The 19,141-nt window shown below is 47.6% G+C and overlaps 2 protein-coding genes across 3 annotated transcripts in view; one reads left to right on the top strand and one right to left on the bottom strand.

Moving 5' to 3' along the window:
- Positions 1 to 11,718, top strand: part of LOC115531703 (neurabin-2) — a 21,947-nt gene extending 10,229 nt beyond the window's left edge. Inside the window, exons 4-11 of one of the 2 annotated variants that reach the window (XM_030341104.1) lie at positions 2,278 to 2,398; positions 2,932 to 3,036; positions 4,992 to 5,082; positions 6,447 to 6,596; positions 6,867 to 6,920; positions 7,435 to 7,664; positions 8,210 to 8,306; positions 10,099 to 11,718. In XM_030341104.1, coding sequence (XP_030196964.1) covers positions 2,278 to 2,398; positions 2,932 to 3,036; positions 4,992 to 5,082; positions 6,447 to 6,596; positions 6,867 to 6,920; positions 7,435 to 7,664; positions 8,210 to 8,306; positions 10,099 to 10,149 — 899 coding nt within the window. In that variant the 3' untranslated portion in view covers positions 10,150 to 11,718. Of the gene's footprint in view, positions 1 to 2,277; positions 2,399 to 2,931; positions 3,037 to 4,991; positions 5,125 to 6,446; positions 6,597 to 6,866; positions 6,921 to 7,434; positions 7,665 to 8,209; positions 8,307 to 10,098 lie in introns of both variants that reach the window. The other variant, XM_030341103.1, reaches the window with a different exon arrangement.
- LOC115531701 (histone-lysine N-methyltransferase PRDM9) lies at positions 11,715 to 19,141 on the bottom strand. The gene is made up of 7 exons (XM_030341102.1): positions 18,832 to 19,141; positions 18,146 to 18,246; positions 17,952 to 18,044; positions 17,565 to 17,839; positions 17,080 to 17,147; positions 14,207 to 14,397; positions 11,715 to 14,044 (listed from the first exon to the last, which is right to left on the bottom strand). The coding sequence occupies exons 2-7, from the start codon at positions 18,237 to 18,239 to the stop codon at positions 12,066 to 12,068; spliced, it is 2,700 nt and encodes an 899-aa protein (XP_030196962.1). The 5' UTR covers positions 18,240 to 18,246; positions 18,832 to 19,141; the 3' UTR covers positions 11,715 to 12,065.

Raw genomic sequence — 19,141 nt, 5'->3', positions numbered from 1 at the left:
CAGATAGTCTGGGAAAAGTGCCGCGTATGCGCCTCTTATAACGGTCTTGTTTGTTGAGACGTTAGGACAGGTTAACTCCAAACTCCACCTTGTTTGCCTTTCACACACGCACCCCGGGTGAACTCCGGAGAATCAGGTCAGGAGATGATCAGGACTTTCTCACACACGCCACAGGAGGTAAGCCGCATCAGACGTATTGGAGATACGCCATATCCATCAGGCGAGGTGTGGCCCCTGGGTAGACAGCGTAAGAGGCAGGGCGTGACGCAAAGAGTGTGCAGTAGAAGTCACATTGGTTTGTTTACAACACATCGGAGATGGCGGGTGAGGCTTCCAACTCCGTAATGTTGACCCTTTTTGCGGTGATATCAGTACTGCATATATTTAGATGTATCCGTAATATCCACACAAGAGTGGAGGGCGGAAAGAAGTTGGAACACAAAAGGCAGGCAACAAGAGAAACGGGCGAAGCCGCTGCACTTGGTTTTGCGTCATTCGCATGATGTGAAATGTCATCCTCACGTTAGCAACACGCCCACTCGCTCGCTGTGAATTATCCGACATTTTGATTATCCAGACTTTAGACGAGAGGCCTGGTAGGTTACACTCCAGAGGGGCGGATCCCGACGTTTTTGTTCACACACACAGCCCCACCGGGCATTATCCGACTGTCCGGCTTTCAGTGTGTGTGTGAAAGGCCAATTGGCGGTGTAGATCAATATCTGAAGCCTGATGGCAGACCAGTTCAAATCCGGGTGAACAGTCCTTATTAGGGCTGCACGATATGCAAAATATGATATCCCGATATCTTTTGGCTGAATGGCGATATACGATATATATCTCGATATTTTCTATAGAGTGGGTTAGATGTTTTTTTTGTAAGTCAAAAGCCACATGTGAGATGTTGCAAGCACTTTTATTAAAACATAGGTCACTATGACTGCAACATGTGATTTTGTATCGTTATTTTCAACAGAATTGAATGAACAGCGGGAATGAGGCGTCTTTGCACACGGCACGTTCGGAAAGAGTGGGAGGGGGAGGGGTCGCGCTCACAGTCTCCAAGGCAAGCGCTGTAGACGCTTGAGGGGGACACTGACCATTTTAACGCATATCGATATCAACGATGTTGTCAAATCTTGTATCCCCTTGGAAATTATATCGATATATCGTACATAGCCGATATATCCTGCAGCCCTAGTCCTTATCACTTTCTCTCGCTTAATGTTTGTTTTCGACCAATCATGTCGCTGGAGGAGGGGATCTGCAAGCAGGTAATTGGCGTACACAAACTCGGCCCGCAGAAGTAAAAGTTAACTGTCAAATAAGTGTCTAAAGGTTTTAAACCAACCACCATGTAGACTGACCACTGTTTAAAAATCCCCTTCTGAAAGCTTCATCCAGTCACACCAGTGAGTTTTCTCTGATAGAGTATGTTCTGTTATAAAACAGGATACGAGGCGTAGCCCCTTCGGTTGCAGTTCTTGTTTCTGGACCAAGCTCTGTGACGCCCCCCTTGAAGCTCTGCTATGACGCAGGCCTAGTAGGACTGCGGGTTCTGAGATTTAACCAACAAACCACCCTTTCACATTTTTCACGGCATACTTCAAAGGGAAATGGAGCAACTGTGAACACAATTAGCATATAGAAACATCCCAGTTTGGGGTCTGCAGCCTGCAAATATTTACTGATGTAAAACGAGGTTTAGGCTGCTTCCTATTTCTACATGCCCCCGCATCATACAGAAAGCATGGTGTCCACAGGGCAAATGTACTGCAACATTAGACGCCTTACCCTCGGCTACCTCGCGTCCCTTTAACAATATCGCACGTTAATATAGTTATACATATCTAAATATAGCATAGTGTATAAGGACATGGTAAAAGATCAAGGAGGGAGAGAACGCAAAGCAAGCCATACCGGCTGGTATTATAGTGGGACGACTGTATAATCGGTGTGTGTTTTATAATGTACATTTTAGGGAATGCATTATTTGTGGCATCTACCAACCCAAACTCATTCGTTTTTGTATGTACTTTCCTTTAAATAACAAATACAACACACTACATCTGGAACGTTCTCACTAGAGTAAAATATGTCTCTTATCAGCCACACAACCAAACATTGCACATTAATACCACAACAGACCCATTGCACACCTCTGCTTAATCACTCGGCCCGTACATATCCATGAGAAAAGGGGACATGGACCCAACCAGGCGTGCTGACATCATGGAGCGTACGGCCACTAACCGTGTACTGTGCTCTCTGTGTTAGACGGCGACGGTCTGGGCATCAGCATCATCGGCATGGGGGCCGGGGCCGACATGGGCCTGGAGAAACTGGGCATCTTCGTGAAGACCGTGACTGATGCAGGGGCCGCCCACAGAGACACCAGGTAGGGGCCCTGAACGTCCGACACCGGGCCACTCCTGACCTGTTTAGCATGGGAGGGTCAACTCGAGCCGAATGATTATTTTTTTGGGGGGGATGTTTGATGTGCTTAAATGCGATCAATACTTAGATTTTGTAGTGATGCACTGTTAACCTAGATTCCGGTTCTCCAACATTCAATTGGAAATGATCCAATGAAGCCATATGGGGAGACTCTGGTTTGTATCTTGTAAAGTAATGATATTTATCAACTTATGACAATTACCTTGGTTGTACAGCCAAGGGTGTTTCAGCCTTTTTTGAAAAACTGACTATCTTTTTTTTAACATAGTTAAAACATAGTTTCATAATCATAGAAACCTAACTGGCTTTGGGGATTCCCTGTGTTATTAGATTAGATGAATGGCCCTCCATGGATCCATAAATAATTCATCAGAATAATTTAGCGATAAACTGTAAATTGAAGGAAATTAAACACCCCACACACACAGACACACACACAGAGGGGTGAGCCTGACCCCGCTGGTTTGTGTTCAGGATCCAGGTGAACGACCTGATCGTGGAGGTGGACGGCACCAGCCTGGTGGGCGTCACGCAGAGCTTCGCCGCCACGGTCTTAAGGAACACCTCAGGGACCGTCAAGTAAGAGACTCCTTCACTACTGACCAGGCGGCAATCTTGGATTCTGGATTTCTTCCTTGCTAATTAAGGGAGCTTTTTTTTATAGATATATATGGCGTGTTAGGCCCTTTGGGTCTGTACCGGTAATTAAGGGCTATGCAAATAAAATGGAATTGAATAAATGTTTTGGTTTAGAACCAAGGCGGTCGCTGTGGGTGAATGAGGCCCATTGGACGGCCGTGTGCTGCACAACTGGTGACACTCAGTTGTGCAGCACATGGAGTACCAAAAGCTAATTGTGAAGTGAGACGTTAGCGGCCGACAAGGTAGACGAGGCATGGGAGTTGAACCCAGGATATTTTGGACACGCTACATTATCCCACCCTCACACTTGTAGTAGTCATTCCAATTGGGACAAAAGCTTCTGCTACTGAAGGATCCCTCTGTAAACATCCCCATTCGCATGACGTCCAGGTTTTCCTTCCTTGCGTACAACGTTGCCCCCAACAACATGGCCGGCGGCAAGCGCCGAGACGAGAGCAGCAACAACAACGACTGCCTTGTCATCGTCCCTGCAACCCAGCGCGTCCTGACATCTGACACTCAAGAGTCTCGCTGGAATAGATCGCTTCCTATATATTCTGTTCTGCCCCGTAGCCGGTTCGGTCATGCGAGGCTTCTCCGACCACATCCTGGGCCATTACGATTGGCTGCCGAGATTGAGGCCCTTGCGCCGCGACGCCGCTAAACACCACTGTGATGATGATTACACCCTTTTATGATCGCAGTCCTCCCCCTTGAGAGACCCGGCTGGATTTAGAACAGACGGTTTCAGCCACAGTAAACATCGGCAGTTGACATAGTTGGCTGGAAAGTAGTGTTTCTTTTATTAAGAAGCCTCTTTGCTAGCTATGCTGCGCCGTGGTTTGTTTAGGGGAGGTTAACCGTTCAGGGCACTTCATTGCTCCACTAGGCTCTTGCATAATTTAGAGCATTTTGCATTAAGGGACGAGTGTACATGCGTTATCTCTTTTCATGAGATAGCGCATACATTATAGATCTTCAGTAGAGGTATACAGAAATCGGACTCGGACATGGATACAGATCGGGACGTGTGTTTATGAACACTTCATTACCCGTCGGCAAGTGGAAGGGGAATTGAAAGGTCCCTGTGGGTAGTCTTAACTGACCCTGGCCACGTAACTGTTTACAATTGTACTCAATGCATTGTTGTGGCCACGTGAGTGAAAAAAGAGAGAGGGAGGGGGAGAGAGCGAGAGGAAGCGAGTGACAGAGAGCGAGAGAGAGAGAGAGAGAGAGAGAGAGAGTCCACGACAGGCTTTGGAAGGGCTTTGATTTTAATCACAGAAGAGCCTCTACCCCAGAGACTAGAGCCTTTTGTTCAGCTCCGAGCAGGAAGCAGATTTCAGCCGCTGGAGAGCCCAGCACATTCCATAATGCGCACAGTGCACTACTGTACCCCAGCTCAAACGCTGCGTGTACATATATATAAAGACTTGTTTTCTGCTGCATGGTGCCAGCGCATATAGGTTAATGCTTACATTAACCCTAAACTCATTTTAAACATTGCCCTTCTTTATGAACTATTCCTAGTGTGTGATGATTTGCACTACCCCTGTAATGACCGCTGTCTGAAAGTAGAGTACTCCTCAATGACTAGTAATTGTAAATTATTAACAACGTCCTTAAAGGGCGCCTCCTATTTTACCACCAGGTGGCATTCTGATGAGCCATTACAAGCCATTTCAAAATCTTCATTGTAGTGACATCACAAATGGGAGTGACCTCCTAGTTTGCTAGATCACCAGCATCACACCTGGCGGTTAAATAACACCCCTTTTCAAACCACAACTTCCTACGTATAGTTTGCCGTTGTACTCGACGTCCTCCATGAGCTTGTTTTCGACCGTTTCCACGCTCTGAGTACGGGTGTGCGTTCTCTCCGTCCGCTGCAGGTTCCTGATTGGCCGGGAGAAGCCCGGGGAGCAGAGCGAGGTGGCCCAGCTCATCCAGCAGACCCTGGAGCAGGAGCGCTGGCAGAGGGAGGTGATGGAGCAGCGCTATAGCCAGTACATGGACGACCAGGAGGTCAGCGCGCGCCGCCCTAAGAGGCTCCGAGTCGGCCTGGTTTGGTCGTAAGGATAGCGATAACAATACAAGTATAGGGCACATGTGAACCTGAATTCAATGCTACACTTTCAAGTACGCAATGGTCAGAAACCATAATGAGGATATTGAAATGGTAAAACCGACAGGAAGATAACGACCCCGAAAAACGTAACACTATACAGTAAATACACAGTCACTTAAATACTAGTACATCTAGTATAATAGATGCTTGTTTAAATACAATGCCCCCCATACATTCACTGATTGCGTGTCATTGCCTGTACAGAATACATAAGGGCCCTCCAGAGCCATGTCGGATTGTCCACAGTCTCCCCCCATCCCCTTCGCACATAAACCATGATTGACATTAATGCAGAATGTGACGGAGATAAGTGGGAGGGGTTCTACGCTGCAGTCTCTGTGTTTTCATGCAGACTACATAATCAGCACAATCAAAGTGATTGAAAGGCCGGTTCAGGCAGAGCAGGAAGACATGGGAAGAATCCAATTCTGGGGCCGGGGCGTGCCACCCTCACTGCAGTATTCATCTCCAGATATGAGGATTGCAATCTCCCCCCCGAGTTATTCTCTGTCCGTCGTGCCTTCATGCAAACAATGTCCCATTGAATGAGCGCGCCGTGCCTGAGAGCTGCTGCTAGAAAGTCGTGGCAACAGAATGCGTGCACGCTGTCCGCATTTGATTTGGGCCGTTTTACTATTACTATTGAGGCATTTGTAGACTTGCAAAGAGAGTTGGGGCCATTAATGGTGAGGCCTCTTGTTCAAGGATGAGGTGTCATTAATGAGATTGTTAGGGTTAGGCATCTTGCTCGAGGATGGCAACGGGTAGACTGGATATCGGGGTTAAAACCCAGAACCCTTCCCCTGGGAGTCAAACCCCCTGACCGTTATCCTGCCTCTGTTTAAGCACCCCTATCCATATAGTCTGTGTAAATTGGGGCAGCATTGGCTCAGGAGGTAGAGAGGGTTGCCTGGCAACTGGAGGCATGCTGGTTCAATCACCAGCTGTGATTGAACCAGCGGTGTTGAGGTGTCCCTGAGCAAGACGCCTAACCCTAACTGCTCCCTTTTTTCCGCCTCGCATGGCTGACAACGCCCTCTGTGTTTAAATGGGTGCATGAATGGGTGAAAGAACGAGTGATTATGAGATACTTATTGTGAAGCGCTTTGAGGGGCCACAGGTTAGAGTGCTATGGGCCCAAATAATAAGCAACAGATGGTTGTCGGGGCTTTGTGTGTTTTGTTATTTATTCATCCATTCATCTCTGTTATGACGGCAGGGGGGTGAATACGCCACCGACGAGGAAGAGGACGAGGACGAGATGAGCCCCTCCTACCGCGGGGCGATCGAGGTGTTCGACCTGGTGGAGAACGAGGACATGTCGCCCCTGGAGACGGATCCCGAAAAGCTCGCCCACAAGTACAAAGAGGTGAGCCCTGAGTGAACGGGAAAGAGGAAGAGATCCTCACGATCACACCTTGTATCACACGTAGGCGGCGATGTTACGTGTTACATAACACCTCGTGCACAGGCACACTTTGAAAACCCAGCCGCAGTGGGGTACGTGACCTCTTGTGAACATACATTGTCCATGTATTTGTTTGCTACCTCTGCTCCTTTTGGGTTTTGGGTGTGACCCCTGTCTTGGTACAGGTCAAAGACACTGCCTGACGATATTGTGATGTATTTTGTTCCGTAGCTCCACATAAAACATGCCGTCACGCAGGCTGAGATCCAACAACTGAAAAGAAAGGTATGTCACTCCTCAAGTACCCGACAGATGAGCAGGTTACAAATAGTACATTTGTCGATTGTATTTTGCCCCACACACGTAAGCGAACGAACCGCTTGAGTTAATTAGAATTAGTTCATTCATTATTTTCCCTTTTACAGGCACATTCTAGTCGTGTAACAATAACAATTCACAGGGCCCTTTTTAATATTTGTATTTGGTACATTAGTCCTGCTGAACATTAGTACATATTAATGTTATCCTGTAAATATGTAGTTAATATTAGTAAATTAGTCTGCAGAACATTACTACATATTATTATCATCTTGTAAATATGTAGTAATATTAAGTGCATTAGTCCTGCACTACATTACAACACTAGATAATTAATCAATGAACAATATATGCGGCAAAGCGACCTCACGTAAAGGACATACTTATTTCTGCAACAAAAAGCGCTCAATCCCCGTCTCACTGTCCAACCTCCATGACGTCTCCGGTCTGTTCTGAACGCGGCGCGGTCGTCCCTCCCCAGCTGCACCACGCCGAGCAGGATAAGCAGCGGTGGCGCATGGACAAGGCCCAGCTGGAGCAGACGCTGCAGGAGAACAAGGAGCGCATGGAGAAGCTGGAGGGCTACTGGATGGAGGCCCAGAGCCTGTGTCAGGCGGTGGACGAGCACCTGAAGGAGACGCAGGCCCAGTACCAGGCGCTGGAGCGCAAGTACAGCAAGGCCAAGCGGCTCATCAAGGAGTACCAGCAGAAGTGAGGCCCGCTGCTGTCTGCTTGTTTGTTAGGGGCTTGAGTTGCTACTTTTTGGGAGTAGATTAGTACAAGGGATCCACCGACTTCACGTTTATCCGTTATTAATATGTGCCACTACGGGCTGATTCTACTATTCAATTCACCTTTATTCGTAACGCCCCTAATCACAGGTACAGTCTCTAGGGCCATATATTTATGACTTGATATATTTATACAACAGGCTACATTTAGCGGACGCTTTTATCCAAAGCTACTTACAACAATTCATACACACTCCGACAGCGGAGTCCACCACTCAAGGCGACAGCCAGCTCGTCAATAGCAGTTAGGGTTAGTCTTGCTAAGGGAAACCTCGACACTCGGCTAGGAGGAGCCGGGGATCAAACCCGCAACCTTCCGGTTACAAGTCAGCCCCCTCGACCCTCTGAGCTACTGCCACATCGTTAAAATTAAAAAACGATAACAACTTCGTAAGCATTGTGTTACAAAACCAGTAGCTCCTGCTCCACGTTTGGGGATGACTCTGTTGTTGTTGTGGTGCTCAGGGAGATAGAGTACCTGAAGAAGGAGACCCAGCGGTGTGCACAAGATGGAGCCGAGGCCTCGGAGCTCCAGGAGGAGTCTGGGCAGCTTGAGGAGCAGGTAACGGTGAACCTCCCCCCCCCGTCGTGTTGACTGCTCTGTGGGCTCCCGGATGGCACCCAGTCCTACCAGGGGGCGCCTGGTCTGAGCTTAGGTTGTGAGGACACGCTACAAGCTAGCTGTTGTGATATATTTGTTTGATATAACAAAGACATAATTTGGTAAAGGTCGGCTAATAGAACCTGATCTAACTTTTTTTTTTGGGGGGGGGTATTTTTTGGGTGAGAATTTATTTATTTATTTGCCGCTTTAATTTACGATTAACATTAGCTGCTAAAAGAGCAGTCAATGAAGTCTGTGTCCTTGTATTGTTATGAGGTGGATGTGCGTTTTCGTTGGATGCAGGTGTGACCTAGGAGGACCACTGGGTTTTATTAAACGCCAGGGTTTGTTCTTGTTACTCCTCATATCCAAAAGCATTTTAATCTGGCGGCCGTGATAATCCATGACAGTACTCCGTAACCACAATAAAATGAATGCCAAGCTTCCATTCTGGATGGTGGCCTCAACCTAGCATCCAATCCCCACTTTCACTCAGACAATGATGATGGCATTATTTTACATTCTTTTGATTGTTTTAATGTACAAAGAAAGGGTTTGTGTGTCTGCCTGGGGAGCCTTTACTCTGATGGTGACGCAGCACTATAGTGGAGCCCTGGAGTCACAGTATCCTATGTTATTGAATCTTTGGTTGCACTTTATTTGAAGGGGTGTGAATAAGACGGACTGACTGACAGCTTTTCTGAACAGGAAGTCTATATGACTCATTTAGGTGCCAATCCGCAAAGGATGTGTGAGATGTCATTGTTGTAACTACTTGACGTTCAACAAGACAACATAACCTGTCAATGTCTTTGTTATGACAACTTGGGATTCACCAAAGCAACATGAACATGCCATAGCTGGCCTAATTACAAAACTCAAAGGAACTATTTAACTACTTTGTGTTAACATTACGTTAAACTGTCATGTGGTTGGTTTCAACATTGGCTGTCATCAGACTATTATAATTGTGTCATGAATAGTTTCTTTGACCTCGACTACAGTGGTGCACTGTCAAATGCTTGTAAACACCTTAACAAAAGCGATAGACGCGCATCTAAACAGTTATTATTTTTGCGAAACCAATGTTCCCTAAAAAATATATACATATGCCCTGAAACAGAAGCTTCCAGAAGTCTTTCATAAATACAGACTTTTAATAACATGATGAATAGTTGTTAAGAGGATGATACTTTTAAAATCGGTCCTCAAAAGACAAGCAAAATAAGAAATGTAGCATGGATATTCTATCAATCTTGGAAATATATTAGCAGAAATTTCAAAGAAAAGCGCACATCTTTAAGCCGTACAGTAGACGTGTAGACGTGTCGTTGAACTCATCAAGTGGGCGGAGTTTGGTCCAGTACGCCTCAAGAAGGCTACACAGTGATCAGTGAAGGCTGAGCAGGCTCCTGGATCCAGCCACCTATACACCAACTCAGCAACACGTTTTCAAGAACACTACAAAATCTACATTTCACCAAACATGCTGGCTGAAACTTGCTTCATTAAGACTCTTTCATGTTCATGCAGCCGTCATGACAGTCCTTTGCACACCTCCTCAAATGCAGGGTTACCATTAGTCAATTCATATGACTGGTTTCTGCTGTGACAGTCATAGTTTGTCTCAGAATAATAACATACATCTTGGCTCATTGAGTCATGCAGAACCATCACCGAATGCCTCTGAATGCTTTGACATTGATCTATTAAAACTATGACCATCTTTTCTTTCAATCCTTGTCTTCAGGTGGCTGACCTGGAATCCAGGGTCGAGGAGCTGAAATCAGATCCTTTATAGGGAACAAATAGAAGCCTTCTTCCTCATGGCGTTTATCAATGGAAGCTGAACTTGGCGATATTTAAGGAGACGTCGGCGACGATGATAGTGGCGTTATTGTACTCGCAGTGAAACGCAGGGTATCTTTGGTCTCCAAACGTACTGTGTATGTACCCTTCGGCTTTAACCCCATAGTTTATTTAAACCCTTTTTAACTTTTCTTTTTCTAATTACATTTGGAAAGGTAGTTTTCTCTTCACAAAGGATAACATTTTCTGTCGCAGTATTCGTGTCGTTTGGTTTTTTGAGAGTTCAGTATTTAACCATTCCATTTATTTCTTTTTTTGCTTTTGCTTTTAATTGCCAAACACATTCCTACTATTCCTTTGCCTCATTTTTGTGAAATGTTCTGAATTGTACAGACAGCGTTACTGCTGTATGTGGTGCATCGCACAGAGTTGTGGGGGCCGTGTATATATTTTTATTAATGTGTAAAACATTTAACATTATAGAAACTAACGAGAATGTGGATCAGCGTGTGTAATTTATGTGATCGAGACAGGCGTGTTGGTTTTGAAAGGCTATTGCACTTGAGAGGGATATCGGCATCACTGGAACGGCACGGAGCCCGGAGTGACTCCAAAACATGTACACACCAATACCCTGACCTCCTTCAGAATGGTTTCCTCCTCGCTTCTTTTCAAGAAAAACCACCTGCTGCCTACTTTTCAAAGCGGTTTCTGTTTTTTTTAACATTTTCTTTAACGTAACAAACTCTCCCGTACTTCGACGATCAAACAATCGCTGGTTTCCACTCTCGTCGTCGTCACACGCTCTACTACTTTCCTAACATGGACCAGACTCCTGAACTGCTGTGCCACACTTAGAAACGGATGAAAACGGATTACAAGTTGTTCTTTTTGTGATTTTTCTCTTCAAGATGGATGTTGCCAAGGGTTGTTGTAACCGGTATTATTAGCTAGGACTACTGATATACAAATACATATATATAATATATATATAGAAACGAAACACAACTGGGACTTGGGTGGTTTTAGACGCCCGTACCAGCAGTAGATTTTTAGATTTGAATATGTAGTGTAACAAACCAGCAGCTGCACACGACACCCCTGTATCCCTAACCCTACCCCCCCCTCCCCCTCCCATAACCCCCCTCCCATAACCCCAGTGTGTAGCACATGGAACACTGCCAGGGTCGCCCCTGTTTCAATCCGCACACACACTTTAAAGTGAATTGGGTCTTACTTGTGTCAACCGTCATACAGGTATGTTTGTATAGTCCAGAAAAAAACTGGAATATTTTAAACGGCGCTTAATGTTTGAGATGTAGTGAAAGACGTATAAAACGGCGATGGAGATTAAAAAAAAACGGAACAAAAAGCAATGCAGTGAACGACGGAAAAAGATAAACAGTATGTTGTGAGAATTATATCTGGGTAACCGCAAAAGTGTTAGGATAACGGGAGTTAAAAATAATAATCGGCATGAGTATTTTCATAATATTAAGGCTTGTACAGGGCACATGCTTTGCATTGTATGTTTTGTGGAATAAATGAACAGTGATGTTAAGCTTGGGGGTTCTTTTATTTCCACTTAGTACTTGGCAACATTTTAAACTGCTAAAACGCATTGATGTTTCTGATTGAGTGAGAATGTTAAAGGGGATACAGAAATGTATGCAACTGTGTATCCTGATCAACTTCAATGTAAAGCGCTTTAAAACAAGCATGAGGACGAGAATTTCAAGCAGCCCTCATTAAATGCATTACAACATGAAAGCATTTCTCAATCCCTCTTAATGCCGGTCCACCGACGAAATTCATGACTCTGGTGGCCCCCCCCCCCCCAAAAGAAACAATTCTTAAACAATTGTCTCCAAATGAAATTTGATCCGGCAACGGGTTTGAACCCCAGAATCACGAGTGCATTTTCTGCTGGTGCCTCCGGAGGTGGTAGTTCCGCGAGAAGCTCTTCCCGCACTCGTCGCACTTGAACATCCTCTGGCCCAGGTGCAGCAGCAGGTGTGCACGCAGGCTCTGCGGGCGGCTGAAGCTCTTGAAGCACTCGGGGCAGCTGTGCGGCCGCACGCCCGTGTGCTTGCGCTCGTGCCTCTTCAGGTCCCCCGACTGCCGGAAGCTGTCGCCGCAGTGTGTGCACAGGTAGGGCTTCTCGCCCGTGTGCGTGCGCAGGTGCACGTTCAGCTGGCCCATGTGCACGAAGGTCTTGAGGCAGTGCGGGCAGCCGTGGGGCCGCACGCCCGTGTGCACCCGCTGGTGCTGCTTTAGGCTGTAGTGGTTGGTGAAGTCCTTGCCGCAGTCCGTGCACAGGTACAGCACCACCTGCTGGAAGCAGCGGTGCGCCCGGTACTTCTTAGCCGTGCCGTACGTCTTCCCGCACTCGGTGCAAACGCGCGCCACGTCCCCCGCCGCCTCCTCGCCCCCCTGCTCTTCCGCCGCTTTCTCCGACTCGGGCAGCCACTCCAACTCCTGGGGGTGGTGTCGGCGCACGTGCTTGCGCAGGTAGCTGCGGATGGTGAAGGAGAAGGGGCAGTAGGAGCAGGGGAAGATCTCGGAGGTGCAGTGGTGCTTGTCGCAGCTCTTGATCTTCTGGTGCTGCTTCAGGTTGAACAGTTTGTTGAAGCCCTTGCCGCACACGTGGCACGCGTGCGGCTTGCTGTCCGCGTGCGCCGTCCTCTCGTGCCGCTTGAGGAAGCCCGCCTTCTTGAAGGTGGCGCCGCAGCGGGAGCACCTGTGCTGCGCGGAGGCGGCGCAGGCGTGCCCCTTCAGCGCCGCGTCCGATTCGTATTTCTGTTTGCAGTGGACGCAGCTGTGGGCCTGGCCCTCCTGAGCGGACGCGCCGACGTCCGACTCCTCCATGCTCTCCGGAACGGCCCGGGCCGGGCACGGCGGCGTCTTCTTCGGCGCCGGAGTCCTGCGCTTGGGGGCGATGAGCTTTGTGATGGTGAAGATCTTGGAGCGAACCCCGAGGCGCTGCGGCCTCTGGTACGCCGGCTCTTTGGGAGTCTCTGGTGACTGCGGCACCGAGGGGGGCACTTCGGTGTAGTCCAGGTCCTCCGGGTCTTGGGCGTCGTCCGCGGACGCCTCTGAACTCTCCCCCTCTTCCTCCGCGAGTGCCATCTTGCACGGCGTGGGCCTCAGGTCCTCCCCCTTGGCCTGGTGAGACTCGAGGTGCCGGCCCAGGTCGTTGTGCTGGCTGAAGGTCTTCCTGCACAGCGTGCACACGTAGGGCCGCAGGTTGCCGTGGACGCGCGTCTGGTGCTTGTTGAGGTAGCGCGCGTTCGAGAAGCTCTTGTCGCACTGGACACACGTGTTCCGTTTCTCCCCCGGCGCCATTCCTTCCGCCTCCTCTAGAGGGCGACCCTCTTGCTCGGGCGTGTGCCCGCCGACGGCCGCTTCTTCGGGATCCGGCGGTTCTTCAGAGGCGAGCTCGTCCGTCTCGGCACCTCCTGTCTCCGTTTCCGTCTTGGTATCCTGGCGGCAGCTCTGGACCGACGGCGCCTGCTTGTTGTGCACCAGCTGGTGCCGGAGCAGGCCCGAGGCCTGGCTGAAGCTGCGTCGGCACTGGGGGCAGCAGTAGGGCCGCTTGTTGGAGTGCACCGACAGCGCGTGCCGCTTGAGGTGATGCATGTGTTTGAACACCTTGCCGCACTCCCGGCACGTCTTGGCCTCCAGGGCGTCCAACGCGTCGAGAGGGCTGGGATTGGTGGAGGTGGAGGGGGGAAAGTCTTCGGCGGCCTCCGTGTCGGGCGAGGAACACTCCCTCTTGGGCTGCGTGTGGAAGTGGTCGACGTGGCGCTGGCGGTACGTCTCCGTGGTGAAGGACAGCGGGCAGTGGGCACAGAGGAACATCTGGAACGTGATACTCGGGTCACTCTCTGGATAGAAACCAAACGAAAGTTAACCATGGGCATCTTGAAAATCGTCAAAGTAAGATGAGAGAACCAAGTCCCTTTTCCGTGTCAAAACATCCTCTTTGGACTTTGGGGTGTATGTCACAACAAGTAAATAAGTTTTGCCCCAATAAGAGCCCCCCTCACCTGTGGGACAAAGCTTCCTGAGCCACATGTGGCTCCAGGCCTCACTGAGCCGGCTCACCAGCCCGGCGCTTGGCCACCACACCAGCTCGTCTCCTGGATGGATGGTGCGGCAGCAGTGGAACAGAATGCTGCCCTTGTACTGCACCGCCAGCAGGTTGGTCTCCTCTTGGTTGCGGGCACAGTTCACATACCTGTTGGGTGAAAGGATGCAGGGAGCTCAGGGTACTGAGGAAGAGCAGTGAGGGGAGTCCGTCTGCTCATTGTGTCCCAACCACCCCGTTGCTTACTCTTTTTCTACCAAGGCTGACCTTATTTTAAGTTTGTCGTTGTAAATAATTAAAAAATCCGTCTAAAAAATGAAATGCAATGCTAGCAGATTGTCTACAAGAAATCTTTTGTTTTTAATAATTCTCCCAACCTATGTTGTAATTAAACCCATAGCAATAATGTGGAAACCCCAGTCGATGATGTAACAATTTTCTGAGCTCATAATATACTGTATTTTGCGCACTATAAAGGCGCACCGGATTATAAGGCCAGCAGGTAGCTGCGGCACCTTCAATGAATGGCCTATTTTAGAACTGTTTTCATGAATAGGGCGCACCGGATTATAAAGGCGCATAGAATAGAAGATACTGCAGTCAAACGTTTGACTGGGGTTGCGTTATGCATCCACTAGACCGAGCTGTGCTAAAGGGAATGTCAACAAAACAGTCAGATAAAGTCAAACTTTATTAAGCGCTCTGACAACTCCGTTCACTCCCATGGTAACGATATTAAAACGTTAATGTGCATATTAACAATATCTCCCACCCTTGTTCACTCTTCTCCCAAACGTGGAGGGGAACTTTTCCCTGATTCAGTAAACACGTAGTAAAGAAACTGTCCGATACCATTAAATCAAACGTTAGTGCATTCACAATATAGGAACTCTCGAATTTGTTCAACTTGCGTATAAAACATACGTTTTATACGTAGTGCATTCACAATAACTCAACGTTGTTCAAACGTTAATGTGCATATTCACAATATCTCCAAGCCTTGTTCAGTTGTAAACACGTAAAAGAAACAGTCTGATACGCTAATGCAAACGTTAGTGCATAACTCAACATTGTTCAGTTACGTATAACGCGTAAGGCTCCCTCTCGTCATTATCCGAGTCAGTGTCGCTCAGGCATGCAAACTGGCTCGGGGTGAAAAAGGTGAGAATGATGCGTGAGCTGAGAAAAACACAGACCCGCTATAGGGTTCCAGGTTTATACTCCGGGGAGTTTTCTTTTACATTTTTTAATGTATTAGGGTTAGTCACAAGCTAAAAAAAAATTACAGGACTGCGCACAATTACGAACAAAGCATTAATTTATTATGTGCAAGGGCAGCCCCAATAGGTACATAACTTATTACAAAATTAAGAAAGAATATTGAGAAGAATAAAAAGAGGTGGGAGGACAGGGCAATAGGAGTATGCCATTATTTATTTTTCTTCTTGGCCTGGACCAGTGTCTCAAGGGCCCGCTTCTCTCACCTATATCGACTAGTATGTATCACCACAACTGGTGACCCCGCTGAAAAATTCTCTTTCGGCGCGTTTCCACCTGAGGGTGCGTTCGGTTCGGTTCGCAAAGTTGCGGCACGGTTCGCGTTTCCACTGCCAAAAGTGGGCGTGACATGGGGATAAAAACAAACCGCGAGGTATTATTCTGGACAATGGACGTGTCGTGTAAAACGTTAGCTTGGGCGAACAAGGAGGTGGAGCATGGACCTATTAAAGAAGACAATACTTTATTAAAGCATGCAATTGTGATGTAGAACAAAATAAAAAGAAAACAAAGTGCTTGCATGATATTGAAGCCTACAGCGATCGTTACTTAACTTGTGTGGTGGTGCCTTATCATTTGTTTACCCTTCACTCCCATTGGCTGAATCGATGAGAACGTTTTAGATAATATAAGGTCGCGGGGAGACGAAGCTCTGTTCGTTTGTATATTTTATTTACGTGACCATATTTTTGTTATGTTTGTTTTGGGAATCAGTTCTCGTCGTTCACCTTCGGGATGTTTACGTAGCTGCCGCGGCGATCGACATCCGGCCTACCATGGGTACTGTCGGCGGTGGAAACGCTCGGTGGAAACGAGGCATTTAAAGGCTCCGCTGGGCTCACGCTTGGCCGTTTCAGATGGTAGGCGACTTTCCGGTCGCGCTGTCGGTTGGCCACGCGGCTTCACGAGCGCGCGCATGCGTTCGACGAGCACGGAAGACAGTTCCACGGGAGTGCGCCCACTTGTCGTTCCGCCTGACAGAATGCTGCGCCTTCTCTCTGTCCGCTCGCCTCTCCATTGAGAATGTATTAGCAGGCGCTACAAGGACCCCCCCCCCCCCCCCCCCCCAAAAAAATGTTTTCTCAACGGATCTCCACGAATCACACAAGTGGTCAATTTTGTCTTCAAAACGGCGAATTTCGCCGAAAGGTGACTAGTTTGCATGCCTGGTCGCTGCTTTTACCTGGCAGTTCAGTGATTATTCCTGCCTTCGTGAAAGCTCGGACCAGAGTTGAGACTGATATATCAGCCCAGGCATCCACGATCCATTGGCAGATAGTGGCGCAAGTCGCCCGGCGTAGTCTCCCCGTCTTGGTGAACGTGTGTTTGCCTTCTAAGTGTTCGTGTGTTCGCCATATAAGGCGCTCCGGATTATAAGGCGCACTGTCGTTTTGAGAAGATTAAAGGTCTTTTAAGTGCGCCTTATAATGCAGAAAATACGGCAATAACATTTTGCCTATCATTTTACAACGTATAACATTCATTCACCACAAATGACTCTTAAAAGCAGTGCCAACATTTAAACATTTTTTACAGAATGTGTACAGTACTAACCTCATCCAGTTTGAGTGCGTTTCTCTCGCTGCATCAATGTAGTCGTATTCGTCATTTACTTTGTGTATCTAGAGAAACCCAAACAGTGTTAAGTAATAAAGTCACCCAACAACATGCATTCCAAACACGGGTAGAATCACTTTTAAAACACACAATTCTTGCTGGCTAACTTCCTAAAACTATCGGCTTTCTAACTTGGTTCCTTCTTTGATGCAATTTGGTATGGGTGCCGCTGGTGTAGTGGTATCATGCCAGATTCCCATTCTTGCGACCCGGGTTCGATGCGCTTTTGCTCCATCTTTCAACAATAGATACCACAGAGCTGCAGTCTGTGTTTGGATGGTGCTCTCCGGGACCCCAACTATGGGTAATCGTCCCTAAATGATCTCATCCCTCCCCTCCCTCATCTATCATGTCCTACCCTTAATATCCTCCATGTTACGGAAATAAGTTTGTTTGTTTTTCCTGCCAATGGTCCATCTCACCTCCCAGGAGAATCGGCTCGCCACTGCAGCCTCCCTGGAGGTCACTTCCCCCTCGTAGGGCCCAAAATGCATTCCGGGCGTCATCGCTGGCCCCTGGTTCATGACCCCCAGGCCTGTGTTGGGAATGCTGGACCTTCCTATCATCAGGCCGTGGGGAAGCGTCAGCAGTGCTCTCTGGGGCACGGCCATGCTGGTGGGCGAGTCCAGGACGAAGGACGGGCTGGTGAGGCCCACATTGCTCTGCTCTTCGAACAGAGACCGACATTCGACACAATCTGTAGAAAAATAGTTGGAAAGCAAAGAAAAAGTAAGCAATGCAACTCAACTGAGTCAGTGTCTTAATAATAGGTATATGGATTATGTTATGAAAAATAGGTAATTGCTTACAAAAGCCATCGTCCAATTCAGCATCTTCTCCTTGCACCACTGTGTCCAGCAACTTCTGCATGGGGGTCTCTGTTGGTTCTGATACTTGAAGCACTGATATAATTAAGAAAACAAATCGTAAGGGAAAATCTGATGACGACCAATGTTAAAGATGAGATGGATTCATTAACAGTAAAGGATAGTGAATGCCTTACCCGTGGATGAGTTACCATTGGGCAGTACACATTCCTCAATAATGACTTCCTCTGTGGTTTCCACCCACTCCATCACCTCCCCTTTGTCCGACATGGCTAGTCTGGTAGTAAACAAACAAACGTATGCCCGTTATTCTTATTGTTGTAAATTTGGGTGAACATGAGTAGCCCACCATTTTGAATCGATTTCTTTTCACCGGGGTACCAAAGCTTAAAACTCAAAGCAAACCAGTAGCCACGCAGGCCTTCCTCCCAAACTAAAACAGTAACGCTACTACATTGACATGATAAGAATAGGCTGAATGTAAATACATCCCCTTTTTTTTAATGCAGAAATCATGTCTTGTCGGGGCTGCCAAACTACCGCGTTGCGGTTTATAATTCAAGAACCAGTGTATGATATCAGCAGGAGGACTGCGGTACGGCGTTACGAGGCCTGGCGTTCCTCCTGTCCTCATAATTCAAAAACACATTTCTTTATTTTGCATTTCTGCACTAGAAATCCGCCGTGGATGGTACCACTGCCACTTCTGCTACTTATTTTTACTTCGCTTATTTAGTTTATCTTGTATTGTTGCTGCTGTGTGGCTGTTTAGTAACCAAGCCTTATACTTTAACCCTTGTTTTCTTAAGATGTAATGAAGTTATTCTGAATCTGTAAGGTCAGATGAATGCACTGGACTCACGTTGGGGATCAGATCTCAGTCCTGGTAGTTGAAGGTAGCCCGTTAGCACAGGCTAAATGCATACTCATACGGCTAGCCCACTGGCTAGCAAGGCTGGTACAGTCAATGTTATTTATACAGTGCTGCTGTCCTTATTTTATCCGCTAGTCCGGGTTGCTCGTGGTCATTGTTCCTTAAGTTAGGAACATAGACCTGACTGTTATCATGTCTAACGACGTAGCCAGATTATGCATTTCTTCTATGGAATATACACCTCACAGAAACGGTCTAAATCTGAACCCAGAAGTAAAACCTTCATCTGCCAAACAAA

This window comes from Gadus morhua, chromosome 18 (genome assembly GCF_902167405.1).
Source record: "Gadus morhua chromosome 18, gadMor3.0, whole genome shotgun sequence".
Classification (NCBI taxonomy): Eukaryota; Metazoa; Chordata; class Actinopteri; order Gadiformes; family Gadidae; genus Gadus; species Gadus morhua.
The sequence above is the reverse complement of the archived record's forward strand: the minus strand, read 5'-3'. Positions and strand labels throughout refer to the sequence as shown.